General features: G+C 26.4%; 1 protein-coding gene across 2 annotated transcripts in view; it reads right to left on the bottom strand.

Annotated features, from left to right (window-relative positions):
• LOC101236693 (integrator complex subunit 5) overlaps window positions 1–5,373 on the bottom strand; it is a 42,212-nt gene extending 36,839 nt beyond the window's left edge. For both annotated transcript variants that reach the window (XM_065790410.1, XM_065790409.1), the window contains exons 1-2: window positions 5,283–5,373; window positions 2,813–2,877 (exon numbers count right to left, since the gene is read on the bottom strand). In XM_065790410.1, the coding sequence (XP_065646482.1) occupies window positions 2,813–2,827 (15 nt within the window). In that variant the 5' untranslated portion in view covers window positions 2,828–2,877; window positions 5,283–5,373. The remainder of the gene's footprint in view (window positions 1–2,812; window positions 2,878–5,282) is intronic.
• Window positions 5,374–20,679: the final 15,306 nt, after the last annotated feature.

Genomic DNA, 20,679 nt, shown 5'->3' on the forward strand with positions numbered 1-20,679 from the left:
TGTAACAGGATGGTTTTCAGTATTTTTAAAATACCATCTTACTAAGAGTACTGCTTTTAAGTATTTAACAATCTTTAATGAAAAAATAGCAGAAAAACATTTAAAAAAATACAGTACAGTAAAAAACAAAATACAATAAACACTATACAGTAAATTTGCATTCCAGTTCTCTAGTATAAACAGGATATAAAAATATGCTTTAAAATAATGATTACATAAGAATAAAATCATAAAAAATATTTAAAAAAACAACCAACTCTACCCCACTTCGAATTGCAACGGGCATGTCACAAGAATTATGTAATTATTTGTAAGTATTAAACTGAAAAAATTAAAAAAAAAGAACAGATGCAATGAAAGTTTTGTGTTTTATATATTTTTTTAAAGCAATTTTTTATTTTATTTTATTTATTTATAAAATTTTTATAAAATTATTTATTATAAAATTAAAAACATTTGTTTGCTATTTTTATTATTATCTAAAGAGCAGAAAAAATTGAATTTTTTGAATTGCACAGGCTGACTTAAAAATAACCATCCTGCCAGCACTTTTTTGTGCACTGGCATTAAATTTCAAATGGAGAATACTGATATATATATATATATATATATATATATATATATATACATATATATATATATATATATATATATATGTGTGTGTGTATATATATATAGGGCTTGACATAGCTGCTGGACATTGCCTGGCACTTGAACAGTAAAAAATGACACCAGTCATTTTGTTAGACTCATATCTTGTGTGCGTTCATTTTATAATCATTTCAGTTGTTCTAAAACTATCAATAAATTCAGTAGTGTATACAGACTTCATTTTTTGAACTTTTTATTTTTTATACAAAACAGAAAATGAAGGCGAACAGACAGCTACATTAATAAAATACTTCATTTTTTTGAGCTAATTCATTTTTTAAAAGATGCTTAAGAATTAAATTTTTTTGAATTAAGCAGCCCTGTTTTTATGATTTATATTAAAACGTTGCAATTAATTATTAATTTAAATTTACATATTTGTTTTATTTTTAGTCCAATGGTTTTTATAAACTTCAAACTAATATTTTAGTCTTTAAAACCCTTTTTAAATTTATTTCATAAAAACTTTAACATAATAAAATTTAACGCTTATAGAAACCAGTACTTTTTATTACACTATTAAATTTGAGTTATGTTACATAAAGTTTGTTTTTGCGTTTTTTGTTTTTAAAAGTGTTTTTGCTTTTAAAAGTGTTTATAAAAGTAATCATAGAAAAAGTTTGAAAAGATTTATCGAAAAAATATAAATGTAATTAAGTATAATATTCTTTGATAACTTAAATAAAATGGGTTTATTATAAACAACCATTTGAATTAATTGGTTACTATATTTAACGAAGTAATAAGTAAAAATAATAATTTATGTATTTAATGTATTTAAATAAATTACAAAGCATTTCGCATAGTAGAATATTATTAAAAAAATGTAATATAAATAAAAAAATATAAATATATTTTCCTTTTCAAATTTTAGTTTTTTTAGCTTAGAAATTTTCTTTTTCTTTAAGATTTTTTTTTTATATAAGTTCAATAAATTCTGGAAAAAAACTTTTTCTATTTCAAGCACGTTTTGTGCTTAAAATAGAACGCCTTGAGCTGTCAAAAAAAACTGTCATGGTCAAGTTAAAAAAAAAAAAAATTAGGTGTGGTCAGGAATGGCGTTTGATTGCATTTCCTAAGGTTTTATCAGACATGTCGGCCAAACTTGAGTATCTATCAGACAAATTGTCCGGAAAAAAAAAGTATACATATATATATATATTTATTTATATATATATATATATATATATATATATATATATATATATATATATATATATATATATATATATATATATATATAATCTAGAAGTGTAGGCACAAAAATTAATTCCTTATTTCCTCATTTGATATTGCAGATTGATCCTGGTTGGTTTACGACACGTTTACGGCATGTTACTGTTTTAAAACTTTCAAAATTTTGCTTCCATGGAGTCATTAGAACTCATGCTACCATAATTCTAATTGTAATTTTAACATATAATTTTTAATTTTGTAATATATGGCTGATGATTGCCATTAGGCATGAAACTTAAAGTTCCATAATAAAAGTTTTTTCTTGTTTTTAACTATATATATATATATATATATATATATATATATATATATATATATATATATATATATATATATATATATATATATATACACACAAACTATAGCGTATTTATGTGAGCATTTGCTCACTTTTTTTGCTTATCTAAATTGATACGGTTTATTTAGAAAAAGAAGAAAAGGAGGAATAATGAATGAAAAGATTGCTGCCCCATCCCAACCCCCTTGTCATTTGATGTATGCATGCCCCCGGTAGTGCGCTATTTCAGCATGACGCCACACTACTCACCTAAATCAGCACCTAAAACATATATATATGCATATATATATGCATATATATATGTATATATATGTATGTATATATATATGTATATATATGTGTGTGTGTGTATATATATATATATATATATATATATATATATATATATATATACATATATATATACATATATATATACATATATATATACACATATATATACATCAATATACTAAATTACAAAGATAAACTTGGAGAAGTTCCGATTGTACTAATTCAACTCAAAATAATTTTTTTTTAACTTAAAGTTCATAAATAAGTTTATACAATTTACTTAAAGAATAAAATTTTTTTAAATTAAATATGATATTAAAAAACATTTATTCTTAGACAAACATTTTAGTTTACCTGTGATGATTGCATATCTATTTATTGGCGATTTCAGTATTCCACAAAATGCATTTTAAGTTTTACTAAAGGATATATATATATATATATATATATATATATATATATATATATATATATATATATATATATATATATATACATATATATATATATATATATATATATATATATATATATATATATATATATATACATATATATATATATATATATATATATATATATATATATATATATATATATATATATATATATATATTTAAACAACTTTAAAAAGTATTCTACACAATAGAGTGCTCAATGTTCTTAAAAGAACAGAGCAATTATATTAGTAGTAGAAAATCACTTAACAAAATTTTTTTCCATTTAACACTGTGTTTCATCAACAAAGATTCATCAGAAATGGATCCATTTCTGATGAATCTTTGTTGATGAAACACAGTGTTAAATGGAAAAAATTTTTGTTAAGTGATTTTCTACTACTAATATATATATATATATATATATATATATATATATATATATATATATATATATATATATATATATATACACATACATACATACGCAGTACTGGCCGATTATAACAATCCAGAATGGTTTTTTTTGATATTATTAGACTTTGATTGATATTAAGTTAATAATTGTTTGACTCTTCTTAAATATAAAAAATGTGTATTGATGAGCATCCTATTTTCTTTTAAATAAATATAGATACTCATAAATATATTATATGATATGCTAATAATCTTGCTTTTTTTTGACGTATCTCATAATCTAAAACAATTATTATGGCAAAAATTAACAATACACTCTATTGTTTCAAACTTCCTTCAAAATTTCATTTTTCTTTGATTAAAACTTTTCACTTATTTGCAAACTATTAATAATTTTTATGAGAATTTTAATTTAAATTGTTATAAATATCTGAAAAATTTGCGTAAAATGAAATAAAAAAATGAGTATCTAATTATCTACAATATTTAAGCAATAAAACAATTAAATTGACTGGAAAAATTATTGATAATATAACAAAATTTAAAAATTATAGTAATGAATGAAGAAAATATCTTAATGAGAGAAACTACAAAACATTTTAACCTAACATATGCCACTTTTAGCAGAATAATCAGCCGATATTAAAAAATGCAATACAATTTAAAATTTTCCATGTCCTAGTAGGCTCAGCATTTTCAAATAAACGTTCACTTTTTTGCATAGTAAAAAAAAAAAAGAAAAATTTATCATTAGCTGATTATAGTTGAAAAGGACAAAAAGGTTCTGGTGTTGTTGCTAGTGCTTAAACAATTAAAAGAGTACTACAAAAATGCAATTACATGTGGCAAGCTGCTTGCAAAACAGTGTCTATTGATGAAACATCAGAAAACAAAAAAAAACTGATGTTTCGCTCATAAAATTTGGTCGATGAGCACGTGGCACAACATTCTTTTCAGAGAAAAAATAAATATTGATGTTGATTTAAGAGAAAACCAAGTAATGCTGAGAAGAAAGCCACATGAAAAAACGGACCCAAATTGTTCTACGTATAAAAAAAACATGGTAGTGGTAGCATAGGCATCTGGACATGTATGAACTATGAAGGTGTCGGTTGTTTCAAACTATTTGATGGAAGATTTGATTCTCAAAATTATTTAGACATGTTGGATAACTAGTTAATGCCTTCCATTAACATTTTCCCAAAAGACACGGGAGTCTTCCAACAAGGTTATGCTCCATATTGCTAAGATTTGCAAGCAACTGTTTGAAGAAAACAGTATCAAAACCATGTCTCGTCCTGCCAATTGTCTAGATCTCAATTACATAGATAATTTGTGGTCTGGGTTAAACCATAATCTTGGTAAAATTGAAATAAAAGATCTGGACCAGCTGAAAAAATTAGTAACAAAATTACTGAATAGCGTTCTTAAAGAAATTACTAAGAATTTAGTGAACTCCATGCCTAAACATATAAGTGAATGCTCAAAAGCAAAAGGATTGTCAACAAAATAATAATTCTTTTTTTTATGTTTTGTTAGTATTTTTTTATTAGGGTTTGTTTATTTTGTTTTTGTGATTTGTTTATTTATTCTTTTTTTTTTTATACAAATGAACACTTGTTTTAATTTCAATATTTTATATTTTAATTTTTAAAATCTTTATTATTTTATAATCAATATATTGTGCAAATTGGATTTATTTCAATAAAAAAAAACTTAGGAAAAAATCACTTTTAGTTTATAAAATATTTAATTTTAAACTTATATTTATACTAAAATAACTTGATAGATTGTTATTAATGGCCAATAGTGTATATATATATATATATATATATATATATATATATATATATATATATATATATATATATATATATATATATATATATATATATATATATATATATATATATATATATACATATATAATACAGGTAAAGCAACAGTTAAACAGCCTAAAATAACTTTACTTTTTTGCTTGTTGCACTCTCGCCAGTGGAGACTTTTTAAACGTAAGAAATATAGCAGATCACTTCCTTGCAACAGTAGGCTAATAAACAGTTGATGTATGTTACATGCATGTATATTACATACAAATTTACAATACAAAATTACATACAAACTTACATACATGTATGTTACATACAAAGTTAAATAAAACTTTAAAATCGTATTATTACATTATAATTTAAAAGATTACATTCTTGAATTATACTAATTAATAACAATCATTCTGCCTAAGTTTATGTCATACACAATTTAAATAACACTAACTATTAATTAGTGTTATTTAAATTGTGTATAACATAAACTTAGGGAGAATGATTGTTATTAATTGAAATAATTCAAAAATGTAATATTTTAAATTATAATGTAATGATACGATATTAAAGTTTTATTTAACTTGATTTTTATTGACTAGAAATCATAAGATTTAAAGGTTTGAGGTGAATAATTTGTCTAAACTAAAAAAGGGAAAGCGCAAGATACTAATCGGATTTGTGGCAACATTTATTGGGAAAATTGTTTAACTTGCTCGTAAGAATACTCTTTCAACTTGCGCGGTCATGCAAAATGCCCCAAATTAAAATAATTTGGAAATCGCCGTGAAAAATTTTACGGAGTAACGAAAGGACATTTCTGGGACGATAATTGCATTTGATATGAAAACAAAACCTGCAACGGAGTGAAGAAGTATATTAGTTATAAATAACTTCAATCATTTGATATTAAGGTTATCGAGTTTGAAGATTAAAAATTATAGATGTGTACCAACTATAAATAATCTCCACTTTTTCGAATTTTCTTATATAAACTTTACAGATAGTTTAAATATTGAAGGTTTCAAAAAAGATGTATGTTTTTGTAAAAGAAAAAGACTAAGTTAAAACTTTATTTAAAAGTAGCTCGATTTTCAGCCCCTAGAAACGCTCATTGCAACCATGTAAAGCTCTTACAGTTAAACATTTAACCATTTTTAGAACGTCTTTCATTTTTCAACAACGTTGAAAAATGCAAAAGGTTCCGCAAAAAGCTAACAATCTGCACAGTTTTATCAAAAAGTCTAAAATGAGAGGAAAAAAGTATATAAGGTTTAATTTTGAATGCAATTTATAATTGAGATGTTACTGGGCAGATTTTTGACCGCTTAGTCTAAATTTTAAGTGCAGTAATCAACAGACAGTGTCTTTTATATTTTATTAAAAAAGAAATTATATTTTATGTGAATTTAAATATGTTTTTTGATATTTTTTTCCCCTTTTTCATTTAACCTTCATATTCTGCCCTACATCATTATTTATGGTTATTTTGTCTTCTGTTAAAACTTGATTTTTAATTTGATTTTAATTTAGTAAATTTTCGAGATTTGAAATTTACTTTATTAGTTAACTGCCAAGAGTTTAGATAACAAAATTTTAATCAACATAGTTAGAGTAACTTTGTTTTCTAGTTACAGCATTAAACAGTTTTTATGATTACTAGCAGTAGGCAAACCGGAATACAGGGTGCGGATTCACAACTTTTGCGTAACTCTTGCGTAGCTGAGCTAAAGTTACGAAAAACTTACGCAAAATATTTTTTGCGTAACTATTTGGTATTCACAACTTTTTCGCAGCATTTGCGTAAAGTTAAGGTTGCGTATGAGTTACGCAAAACTTAGGCAAAAACTTACGCAAAAACTTATGCAAAAACTTACCCAAAATTTAAGGCAAATTTTTATAACTATTTGTATAAAGAAAGTAGTTAGTATAAATAATTTTTTTTTTTATTAAGACACACAGGGCAATGTGACCAAACAGTGAATGTTTCTTTTTTAATGACAGGGCTTAATTTTACTTACAATTTTTTTTGTTTTCGTTTTTGTTGTTGCTATATTTAAAAATGTAGCAAAACTATATAGGGGCTATTCAAATAATACGTATTCTTATATGGGTTGGAGGTGTTTGAAAGTGTCACCAAATATCACATGGGAGATGGGATGGTTAGCCACAGTGTGACATGACAAAATATTTAAAATTTATATTCTAATCACAGCGGAATAGTAAGCCTTTAGCATAAAAGTACCAACTCAAAGATATATTTGTTGAAAAATAATGTCACGTTTCAAATAGGGCGGGGAGAGATTGTTTAAAATGTTACATATACAAAGAAGGGAGTCAAAAAACAGCAAAAAGTGTTTCTTTGTATTTGAATTGCCCCATATAGCATATACATGCAATTACTTTTAAAAGTAATAGCATACATAGCTTAAACATTCTTTCAATCTGTTTTAAAAATCAATTAGCAAAATAATCAAAATAATTAATAATTGGATTAAAAATGGAACAAATAGGAGTCGGTTGTTTTTTTAAATGAGATATCGATTATTAACAAAATGCTACACATCTATTATTTTAAATATAAATATTACAAGCACTCATTAAGAAATAATTCGGGCATATTTATTCAAATCCAAATGGGAAATATAAATTGTATTATCCTTGGCTTATATAAGATAATTATTCGGCTTCCTGTATGATGCCATCAGTGAATGCCCATTAGTTTTATTCAACCCTAACTCTAAACTTGCAGCGAACCTTATTTGTAAACATTACTGGCTAAATAAACTAGCTAAAATATGCGGAAACTACCAGTTGAAAGAACTATCTTTTCTATTTTTAATATAAAAAGAAAAAGAAAAACAACATGAAATTTATATTTTGAGTCATTTTTTTGGCGCTCATACCGGTCCTATAGTACCAAAAAAGGTCTGGGTTCACCCCTGATCAGATCATGCAACTTATCTTGCATTGCTTCAGGAAGTTAAAATAAAGTACTTTAGTTAAGCATAAACTTTCACGTTCATAAAATAATGGAAGTGCTAAACTAAAGTGTTTTTTTTAACTTCTTGTTTTCATTCTTACTTCTCCATACCCTAAGGTATAAGAAAACATCATGATAATTGTTAAATTTTTTTTTCAGAGGTCTTGTTTTATCATATAATTGACTTGAATCAAAACACTTTTACTTGCAATAGGGAATGACAGTTTCATCAAATAAAGAAATTGCTTCAATAAATTCAAGAAATACATTTGATTGCATTCTAGTATATTTGAAACTATTTATAAACAAAATTTCTATTGTCAGAAATACAAGAAACATTTTGAAAACATAAGCAAAAGTTCAACAACTTTTCCATAACATACTATGAAAAATACATTGTATTTTTCATGTTATGGAAAATGTTTCAATTGTATTAATTAATAAAAGTTGAGTTTGAATTAAAACCCACTTGTTTTTTGTAATTTTTTTTTCAGTGTTATTTCAGATTGAGAATTTATGGTACCATACTTGCAATAAAAACATGATTTTTATATTTGATGGATAGCATAAAGTTAACTCTGTAAATCAGGTACATGCAGTATAAAAAAGTTTGACTCTTTAACAGAGCAAGTATTGATTAAATCATAACAACAAGTATTGTCGTAGGTTTTTAAGACACCAAATAAAGTATAATCTAATAGCTACAGCCAGTGTGAACAATATGCTTTCATCTCAAGAGTTGTAATACTATTTTCAACAGCAATAGATAATAATTTTACTGAATTGTGAAAAGCACTATCACTCCATTCGGACTAACTGGTGGATCAAGGAACTTTTTATGGAATTTCTGCTCTTTACAATAACAAACTACACCAATGAGATTTCATATAGATATACAAAAAAAAACGATCTACCAAAACAATTTAAACTATAACAGAATATGTTTATTATTTGCAAATAACAATATTATTTATCAAAGAAATTAGGCTTTAAAAAACAATTTTAAAGCCTAATGTTTTTAATAATTTAAATTATCCATAGATGTTAATATCTCCTGATAATTGAAATAATTAAAAACAGAGCATAATTATTCAAAATAATCTTAATATTGTTATACCTTTAATACCTTTGAATAATTAAAACTATCGAAAAAACATAGCATCATTATTCAAAGTAAGTTTAATATTTAGTTTATAATCCTTTTTTACTTTAATAGCCTGATTACTCAGAGTTAATTTTTGCATTATTGTATTTTGAAATAGTCTTGTTCTTGTTTATAAATTTAAGAAAAAAAAAAGATTTGAAAAACTAATAAATTGATTACATATTTTTGTGAATATTGTATCTATATTAGGACAAATAATTTTTCTCTCACACAGAGAGAGTGAGAGAGTGAGAGAGTGAGTCTCTCTCTCTCTCTCTCTCTCTCTCTCTCTCTCTCTCTCTCTCTCTCTCTCTCTCTTTATGCTAGTTGTGCAAGTTAAAGTATATACTTCAATAATATTATTGTATATATTTTTGTATAATATAGTATAGATAGTATAGTATAGATACAACCATAAGTTAATATAGTATGGGTACATCATTATGATGTATCCTTTACCATAATGATACATCATTATGATGTATCATTATTATGATGTATCATTATGATATGGTGATCATATAGCATTGATGTATGATAATAACTAGTTATTAAGTTAATTTATTTAATAAGTTATTGGCATACTGCAAAACTATATGATATATCCGTACTATGGTCGCTCTCCTTGTTTTAGCTAGGCTATGAGAGAGTGAACTATCCATCTTATAGATTGAGTGTATATTTTTTTAATTTTAATTTAAGGTAAAACAAGTTTTATAAAACAAGTTTATGTAATACATCTAAATTTTTGGTAAATATACTGCTATTGTTGTTGTTGTTAAAAAAAAACTATTGTTGTATTATTTAAATAAATAACTTAACGTATAGCAGTATAAAATTAAGATAAAATTATATTTTATTGGCAATAAACAAAATCTGAAATCTTTCATAATAATAAAAACGCATTTTTAAATATTTTTAGATGATTTAAAGTTACGCCAAACTTAAGTGAGAAAATAGCAGACGTAACTTTTCTTCCGTAAAGTTTGCTCAGCACTTTTTAGGAAAATGTTGTGAATACCGTTTTTTAGACTTTTTGCGTAAGTAATAACTTACGTAAAAACTTGGGAATTTCGTAAGTTTTTGTTTACGCAAGGTTTGTGAATACCACTTACTCAACGCGGTTAATGCATGTACTGGAAAATACACGAATTTTGCGTTTTTATAAAAAGGTTATGTTTCGCTGCATTTTTTTAACCCGAATAATTTTTAGAAAAAAAAAGTTTTTTTTTCTCCTAGCGCTTTAGTTTGTCTAAAGTCAAACAAAGTTAAATTTTTTTTTAATTACTCAAGTTTAGATATAAAATTTTGCTTTATAGTTGATGGACCATATTTTGGTATAAAATAGTGCTGCTCTCAATGAAGATAAAACATTAAACTGAGAAAACAACTTTTTCAAACAAGTTTTAAGTTATATGTTTAATTTCTAACCAGTCATATGTCTGCAAACATATTAAAGGTCGAAAAAAATTAGTTATTTCAAGTTTAAAATCTGTTTTTTCCATTTTATATGAAAGTTTTTATTAGTATGACTGTGAAGAACACACAAATTGACATACGACTAGTTAGACTTTTAAAGTTAATCCTCTTAAGGTTTATTTAAAAGTCTAAGCTCAAAATTTAAACATTACTGTGATGTGAGCCATCCCTATTTTATAATGCCATAAAACTATTTAACTAAATTTCCGGTCTTTAAATTATCATAGATTAATATTTATTTTTTATTTGAATATATATATTTTTTATTTTTTTGTAGAAAATATATATACATATTTTCATACTCCATCGCAAAAGATATGTTAAGTTTTAAACAATATATATATATATTGATATTGTTTAAACTTAACATATCTTTTAAAACTTATATCATATTGTTTAAAAACAAATGTTGCAGACCGGAAAAAAAATATGTTTGATATCACCGAGAACAAACAAGACAAAAAAGTTTGAGAACTTGCATTAACGGCGTTGAGTAGCGTAACTTTGAACTTAAGCAAAACTTACGCAAACTTTACGCAAGTTTTGGACTTACGAAAGTGTTGTGAATCCGCACCCAGGTTATTAGTAAAAAAATTATTATTAAAAATATAATTTTTATTTGTTTTTTCGAATGAAATATAAATTTATCAATATTTTTTAATTCTGCTCACTTTTATTTTTCTTGGCTTTTTAGTAAAACAAAACTGTTAGCTTCATTAAAGATACAGTTAACCATTTATTTCGCAACGTTCTAACATTAAAGATGCAAATCACAACAAAATCGTTTTTTTAAAATATGACTTGAATTATATGCATAGATCATCCAACTCTTGTTTTAAAATTGCGAAAAATTGCTTAGGTAAAATATCCGAATTATATTTTCCCTTTCCTTCCTCTTAATTTTGCTTTTAGCTGAGTAGTTTCTAACTTTTTTTAAACTTTTCTTTATTATTCTAAGAGTGATGAGTGAAGCTTAAAAAATAAATCTTCACAAAAATTATACCTTAACTTATATTTTAATAACTTATTAATATATAACTTGTAAACTTGTATGAAAAGAAATTGTTTTGGATATCCGGAAAAATTTTAAGTTGAAAAATATACCCGCAATTCCGGAAAAGGCTTATCCCTGTAAACTGCTTCTAAAATGTTAAAGCTTATTACTCAAGCTTTTTTTTTTTAAATAATCTAGCAGAAATTACAAAAAAATATAAAAAAAAATACGGTAAACAAATATGTCGATTTACTTTATAGTTAACATATATTAACATATATTTATTTCAGCATTCATCCAATCCAAATTTGTACTGAATAAATGCAGAGAATATTTAGCGAAAAATGTCCGGAATATATTTTGCCTTGCGTTTTTGTATAAGTTTTTTGTATAAGGTTGATAAAAAAAGCAAATGCTTTTACTTTACATTTTTGAAGTGATTGTTACGCATTTACGTGTTCGCATTTACGTGAATACAAATTTGAGCAAAATCGATAGATGTATTCACATAAAGGTGAGCAATTAGTCTAAAAGCGTTAAATTTAAACCTATAATCTCATCAATAACAGTAACATTGTAATCAGCCAGCGTTTTACCACTTTGATTAATAATCTTTTCAATTTGATGAAGAGTAGCTTATTCAGCTATTAAAAATGGGACTGAGCGGTGAATGAAATCTTCCATCATAAAAGCTTTGTATGTATTCCAGAGATGTAAAGGTTTGTCAGGTTCGCAAAAGGTCAAAATAATTGAAAACTACTGTCTAATTTGCTTTGGCATACGTGTTAAAACCGCCTCAGAAAGAGTATTCTGCCATTCAATGTAATCTTGCAACAAACCTTTCAAAACACATGCTTCACGAAACATTTCAAGGACAATACCAGTAACAGTACGCACATCCTCCTAAGATGTTGCTCTTTTTGCTTGCAAAAATAACAGTCCAAGAAAAAATAATTTTCCGGTTGGAGAAAATTTACGGCGAAAAAAGAGGACGGCCAAATTCAGCACGTTGTCAGATTACTTTTATTTTTTCAAATCTACTATTATCAAGTCAATCATTATTATTATATACTAAAATAAAATAACTAAAAATTTTACTCCATCTCAAGTAAAAGAATTATTGGATATGCACGAAAACACTTTACTTAAAATATTCAATGAACGCTTTCAAATGCTAAAAAATGACTTTTTAATTATAAAAGATGAGAACAAACGGTTAAAAAAAGAACTAGATCAAACTAATTCTACTATTAATTCCTAAGCGATAAATATGAAACAATGAAAGAAACATTAAACAACAATAAAAATAAAATATCATCTCAAGACTATTTAAACAAGAAGCAACAAATCTTGAAAACGAATATCTTAAAGACAAAATGGCAGAGCTAGAGGATAGGAGTCGTCGTAACAACCTTCGGTTTGAAGGAGTCGAGGAAACTGAAGGGAAAACGTGGAAAAACAGCGAGGAGAAAGTGAGAAAACTAATAAAAGAAAAATTAAGTATAAAAAAAGAAATACATATTCAACCCGCGCGCAGAACGGGGAAGAAAGAAAACGATGACGGCAAAATAAGAAGAAGAACTGTTGTAGTTAAATTTCTAGATTATAAAGATCGTAAAAATATACTAGAAAATTATATAAAGCTAAAACTAATATTAGTAAGCGTGGAGGAGTTTTTTTTTAAACAAAAAAAAACATTGGGTATAATATTAGAAGCGAAATCAGTGTTTCTGATAAAAATATTGAGATTTTAACGGTTGAAATATTAAACAAAAAATTTAAAAATATTTTACTGAGCTACTGCTATCGGCCACCAACTGGAAGAACTGAGTACCTAAGCAATTATCTTGTTCATAATACAATTGAAAAAGTTATTCTAGAAAAGAAAAAAATTACATACTAGGGGATTTCAACCTAGACTGTTTCCAGTACAATAAAAAAAAAACATTACAAAGTTTGAAAAACCATTTATCTGAAACGGGAACAGTACCTATTATAAATAAACCCACCAGAATTACAGAGTTCTCATCCTCCTTAATTGACAACGTTTTTATAAATGACTGTTTCAATATAACGCTCTAAAAAAGGTATTGTAAAAACTGATGTTTCGGATCATTTTCCAATTTTTTTCTGTTTAGGCGCTGACCTCAAAACAAATACGCACGGAAAAGTAACAATAAAAAAACGTATTTATAACAACATTAACCAAAATTTATTTAAGCAGCAACCTTTACATCAAGACTGAAGCTATAACATCAAGACTGGAGCTATATAAACTTTAATGAGGGTATAAACATCATCTTTTTTTAATATATTTTTCTACGAAGCAAACTTTCCGTTACGAGAAATTATTCTTAACGCCAAAGACATTTCTTGTCCTTGGATAACTAAAGGAATAAAAAAATCTTCAAAAATATAACAAAAACTGTATGTTAAATATCTTGAAAATAAATCAGACAAACATAAAAATAGCTACACAGCTTATAAAAATCTATTTGAAAATCTCCGCAAAAAAGCCAAACAAATTTACTACTCTGACCTGCTTATGAAACACAAACATAATTTAAGGCGGGTTTGGCAAATAGTGAAAAAAATTACTGGCAAACATAAAACAAGCACAAATTCGATGTCGAATGCTATAAAAGTAGAAAATAAATTAGTTACCGATTCAAATAAAATCGCTGCTGAATTCAATAAGATTTTTTTAATAATAGGACATAGCCTATCAAATAAGATTCCTTATGTCGACAACAACTCTGTTGACGAATTTATATCGTCACCAAATTCAACTATAAATTTTTTAAATCTAAGTTATTTTGAATTTGAAATAGCATTTAAATCATTAAAAAGGAATAAAGCAATTGGGTCTGATAATATAAATAGAAATATTATAATTGACTATTTTAATGTGATCAAAGAAATCCTCTACAAAGTTTTTGAAGCATCTACTACTCAAGGATCTTTTCCAGATAGTTTGAAAATAGAAAAAAATAACTCTAATCTTTAAAACAGGTGATCATACCAATATAACAAACTATCGTCTTATCTCAGTTCTACCAGCCTTTTCAAAAATATTAGAAAAAATAATGTATAACAGAATATACACTTATCTTATTGATAATAAACTCCTCTATAAAAATCAATTTGGTTTTCAAAAAAACAATTCTACTGAATACGCTATTCTCCAAGTAACGCGCAATATTGCCGACTCATTTAAAAATTTCTCAATTCACACTAGGCATATTCATTGACTTGTCAAAGCCTTTTGATACTGTTAATCATCATGTTTTAATTAAAAAGCTGGAAGGCTATTGTGTGAAAGATAAAACCCTAAATTGGTTCAAAAGCTACCTAAGTAATCGCAAACAATTTGTTTTTAATATAACTGAGTCTATAACTGTGCCACTGTTTTTTATTATACATAAATGATCTTTACAAAGCTTCTAACTTAACGACCGTAAATTTTGCGGATGATACGAATTTGTTTCAGTCGCAAGAAGACATAGATATACTTTTTAATAAAATGAATAATGAACTAAAAAGAATATTATACTGGTTTTGAAAAAATAAATTATCTTTGAATTCGGATAAAATTTTTTTTTTTACTTTTTTACCCAACCTCTCAAAAAAAGAGAATCCAAAAATCTTGCCTGACTTGTTAGTTGACAATACAATCATAAAAAGAGAAAAAATTAAAAAACTCTTAGAAGTTATGATAAACGAAAACTTATCTTGGAATCAACGAACTGATAATATTCCATGAAAGTTGCTAAAAGCATTGGAATTCTATATAAAGCTATTTAGAATTCCAATACTAAATAAAAACCAACTAACTCAACTATATTATTCATTTACTCATTGCCATATAAACTATGCTAATATTATATGGGGAAGCGCTCTCAAAACCAAACTTAAATCTCTCTATCAGCATCAGAAACACGCAGCTCGCATAATTAATTTTGCAAATCGTTTTTCAAGTTCAACACTACTTCTTATAGAAATGAAAGTTTTAAATATATACGAACTAAATATTTTTAATATTTTATGTTTTATGTTTAAATGTAAGGAAAATGTATCTCGTAGTGTATTTATAAATCTTTATAATTTGAAACCCAAAAACAAATATGAACTTCGTTGTAGTAAAAATATTCAAGAGCCATTTTGCAAAACAAAAATTGACCAGTTTTGTATTTCTTATCGTTGTCCATTTCTCTGGAATAAAATAGTATTACCTAACTTTGATTTTTCTTTCAAGTGGTCTTTTTCTTCCTTTAAAAAGAAACTAAAAGAAATAACATTTTCAACACAAAATATATTCATTTATTTTTAGTATTTCAAGTTAATATGATTTCATACATAATTTTTCTTTACTGTATAAAGAATATAATTTATACAACATATATTGAATACTTTATATTATAATATTATTTAATATTGAGAATGTTATATACCTATATTATAAAATATTATGTTAAAACTTGCTTAACATCTGAAGAGTATTACAACGCATATTTAATTCTTTAATGTACGAATTTTTTTTATATAGATTGTAATGGGTTTTACGATAAGAACATGTGATCTTCTGGACGTCCTACCAGTAATATATTCATTGTAAATTTACCTTGTTCGTATTATTCTGGAAAATTAAAAAAAAAAAATAACTTTATACATTGTTACTATCACCTTATAACCACCCCTTTGCCTAACTTTCCATTTACAAAGTTTATCATCATAAACAAAGTGATAAGGAATGTCTACATATGAATAACATTGGGCTTCTTCATTTTCAGAATTTCACTTAAACCATGCCTTAAGATGTGATCTCGTTGAGCAGCACGATCTAAAGCCACTTGCTCTGCTCCTTCTCTAAAATACACTATCTGATTCTCAGGAAGCAGATAGTGTATTTTATTCAGTGTGTAACATATGACTTATAGGATACTCGAAAATTCGCCACAATGCTTCAGGTGCACTAACATAACGACAATCTAAAAAAGTGTTTACTTCATCATGATTAAATTTTTCATTTATTTAAATATTGGCACAGTCGTGACCCTTGTATATGTATTTGTACAAATACTTAACAGCCTTAACAGACATGCAAGCTTCAACATTAATGTGAGCTTTATATTTTTTTGGTAAACATGGTTTGTAAGGTACCACCCAGCGGTTATCTACATTGTTACCTTTAATATTGATAACCAAACCATTATCAGGACGTCTATAGCATGGATAACCATTACGAACTGCTACTGTGTTAGCATTAAATTCTTTAGGATAGTTTTTGCTGTACACCCCATCTTTCATGCAGGGAGAATTTGGATTCAAGAAGAACAGTAGTAGTCCATTTTTTGTTATTTGCAATTTTTGCATAATTTCATTTATCTTATGTCTCTCTATGTACTACAAAAATAGTATTAGTCCATCTTTTTTTCATTAATTTTTATAATGAAAGAAAGATGGACTAGTATTATTTTACTATAACTGTTTAAAATTTAAACATTAATTATCTCGAATTTAATTATCTCGAAAAATTTAAACATTAATTATCTCGAATATTAGACTAATACTGTTCTACTTTTCACCAAATCAATTGACACTTCTATTAAAGTTGAACGATCCTTTTAGTTTAGGTTGTTGCAAAGATAAAAGTTTAAATAAAATTGGAGTTTTTTGTGCTGTATCTAACTATAGCAACTTCTGAAATTTCTTTGCAAGATATACCTTAACTGGTTATTTTTGTAATCTTTTTGAATGGTTTGAAGAGCATACTATACTTTAATAAATAAAACTCAACTAATTATGCGCGTTGTAACACGGCTTAGTCATAAATGAAACAAAGACGCTTAGTTAGCATATACACTTAAATAAAGAAGGTTGGAACCATCAAAACAACTATTTGTTGTTGGCTTCTTTGGCTGATCGCCTTGCCGAATATTCGGTTTTCGGCAAAAGTAAATATTAAACAATATTAAGTAACATTGACGGTAATAAAAATGTAAATAATATTAACATCACATAATACTAATACTAATACAATAGCGATAGGAATAATAACATATGTTTAGCCCCATTTTTACATACAGTATTTTTTCCAAAATGGTCAAAAAGATGGTTTTTAATTGTGAAATAGAAATAAGTGATTGAAAATGAAGAGGTAAATTATTCCACAATTTTAAGCATTGGTTTGTGAATAATTTTATCGTTTACATTATTTTTACATTATTATCGTTTACATTATTATCGTTTACATTACTATCGTTTACATTAGTTTACATTTATTTTTTATTATCGTTTACATTATTTTATCGAACAAAGATTTGAAATAGATAAAGTTACTAAATAATCAAAGATAATATAAAGAACATTTTATAGTGGTAAAAAATTAGAGAATTAGAGAGGGAGGTTTACTTATTTATGATTCCAGACAAACTAAAAACTTAATAGGTAAACAAGTAGTGATTCTTACCGGGAATTTGTTCCCGGGAAATTCCCGGGAAAAATTTTATTCCAATTTCCCGGAATCCCGGGAAATTTTTTTCGGGATCCCGGGATTTTTGTACACACATTTTTTGACTTTCCCGCCAAAGTCAGAATTTTTTGTTTTCCGGACCATAAGAAATATTGCTTATTTATATTGTTTACATATTGAAATTTATCGCAGCGCATTGGGAAACTTCGAAGGTTTGGAGTTATTTTGATCTTAAAAAAGCAGACGAGGCACAATGCAAACATTGTCCAAAAATATTACTATGCAAAGGTGGTTCCACTGTTGGATTGAAGAGGCATTTAGAAAAAATCCATAATATTATTTTAAATAAAGAAGAAGAACCATCAACTAAAAAACGTTGTGTTCAATTAACAATTGATTCCATGACAAAAAAAGTTTTATTGGGAGAACGATTGGCTCGTTTTGCTGCGATTGATGGTTTTTCTATTAATGCAATAACTGAATCGGATCAAATTCGCGAGTTGCTTCGTGATAAAGGCTTTACTCTTCCTAAATCGAAAACAGATGTCATGAATCTTATATATATATATTATTTGGAAATAGTCGAAGAAAATAAAAAAAAGATACTCGAAATAAAAGAAAAAAAAATGCAAGTTTAGTATAGATTTGGATGAATATTCAAAACATGGCAGAAGATTTATGAATATAAATCTTCACTTTAATGAAGGCTTTATTAATCTTGGATTAGAGCGAATGTTAGGATCGCACAATTCAAATGATTGCCTAGAGCTACTCATCAAAAAATTAAACATGTTTAATGTAAGTCTTACAAATGATGTAGTTTGCATAACAACTGATGGTGCTTCTGTTATGGAAAAATTAGGATATACTTCGCCTTCTGAATATCAACTTTGTTTTGCACACGCAATACATTTAGCCGTTGTTGATGTAATATATAAAAAAAAAGGCAAAAATAATGATCAAAGTACTAATGACAAAGATATTGAAGATGATGTCTTTGAAGATGACGATGATTATGATGAGGAGGATCAGCAAAATGAAATTAGTGACCAAGTTCCTGATCTTGTTCCTGAGCTTCATAAAGTTCTTGTTAAAGTTAGAAAAATAGTTGTAACTTTTAAAAGATCTCCTTTAAAAATAGATTCTTTAAAGCGTTATTCTAAAAATGAATTTGGACAAGAGCTAGGGCTAATTTTGGATTCAAAAACTCGTTGAAATTCAATGTTGACCATGATTCAAAGATTTATTAAAGTTAAAAAAGCAGTTTTATGCTTCTCTCTCGCGAAGCATAAAACTGCTTTTTCAATCTCTCGCGGATTTCAGTTTAGAAAACCTAATGTTGTCTGATGATGAACTTACAGTAATTGAAAATTTAGCAAAAAGTCTGGAACTTATTGTCTTAGGTTCTGAAATGATTTGCAGAAGGGAAGCAACTTTATTAACAGCTGATGACACATTAAAATTTATGGTTAAAGAACTTGATGTTCAAGATTGCTACCTAGCAAAAGATCTTAAAAATGCTTTAATTGAAAGAATATGTCAAAGAAGAAAAAAAGATCTTGTTGGTTTACTAAAATTTTTAGATAATCCACAATCTTCAAAAAGTGATATGGATGATGACTTATTTAGCATGCCATCTAAAGCAGTTATGATAAATTTAGCGATTGAAATAGCTGGTCGACTTTTTCCCATAATTGAAAATATAGCAAAAGAAAAAGATAGCGATAGAAAACTTAACATTAGTATTATTGATATAAATCAGTTATCTGAATCTATGGCTGCCAGATTAGAAAAATTTGTAAAAAAAAAAGATGTTTTTGAAGTCAAGTGCAATAAATCAATTATGCGTCAAGAATTCAATCTGTTTGAAGCTACTAATAAAAGATCGCATAACTTAGATATGCTTTATAATGCGCTTTTAACTATTCGTCCTTCCAGTGTAGAGGCTGAAAGGGCGTTTAGTTCAACTGGATTTTTTTTTACCAACTATAGAACTAGATTGATCGACATTCATCTCGATGCACTGGTTTTTCTCAGAAGTCACTTTAAAGTTGTAAACAGTTACAAAAAATAAATAGAAAAATAGAAAAGTGTATTTAGTTATTTATATTTTCTCTGATGAAGATTTTCCCGGGAATTTCCCGGGATCCCGGGAACAATGTAAATAATTCCCTTTATCCCGGGAATGGAAAAAGTCCGGGAAATCGCAATCCCTATAAACAAGATCACAAAATTTGAGAAGTTTCAAAACAAAGTAAAGGATGTCAGAATTAGAACGATATTGTTGAAAGAAAATTATTTTAAAGCCTTAGGTTAGATAATCTTAAAAAAGAATGAGGCTTTTTCCCAAACCTGACAAGCTTATATGAGATGTGACCCAAAAATTGCATGGTATATATTGAGTAAAACTTCATAACTTTCATAGTTTTCACAAATTTTGGCTAGCATCCCGTTTGATCAATTTCACTGCTAAGT

Source organism: Hydra vulgaris, chromosome 02, assembly GCF_038396675.1.
Source record: "Hydra vulgaris chromosome 02, alternate assembly HydraT2T_AEP".
Taxonomy (NCBI): domain Eukaryota; kingdom Metazoa; phylum Cnidaria; class Hydrozoa; order Anthoathecata; family Hydridae; genus Hydra; species Hydra vulgaris.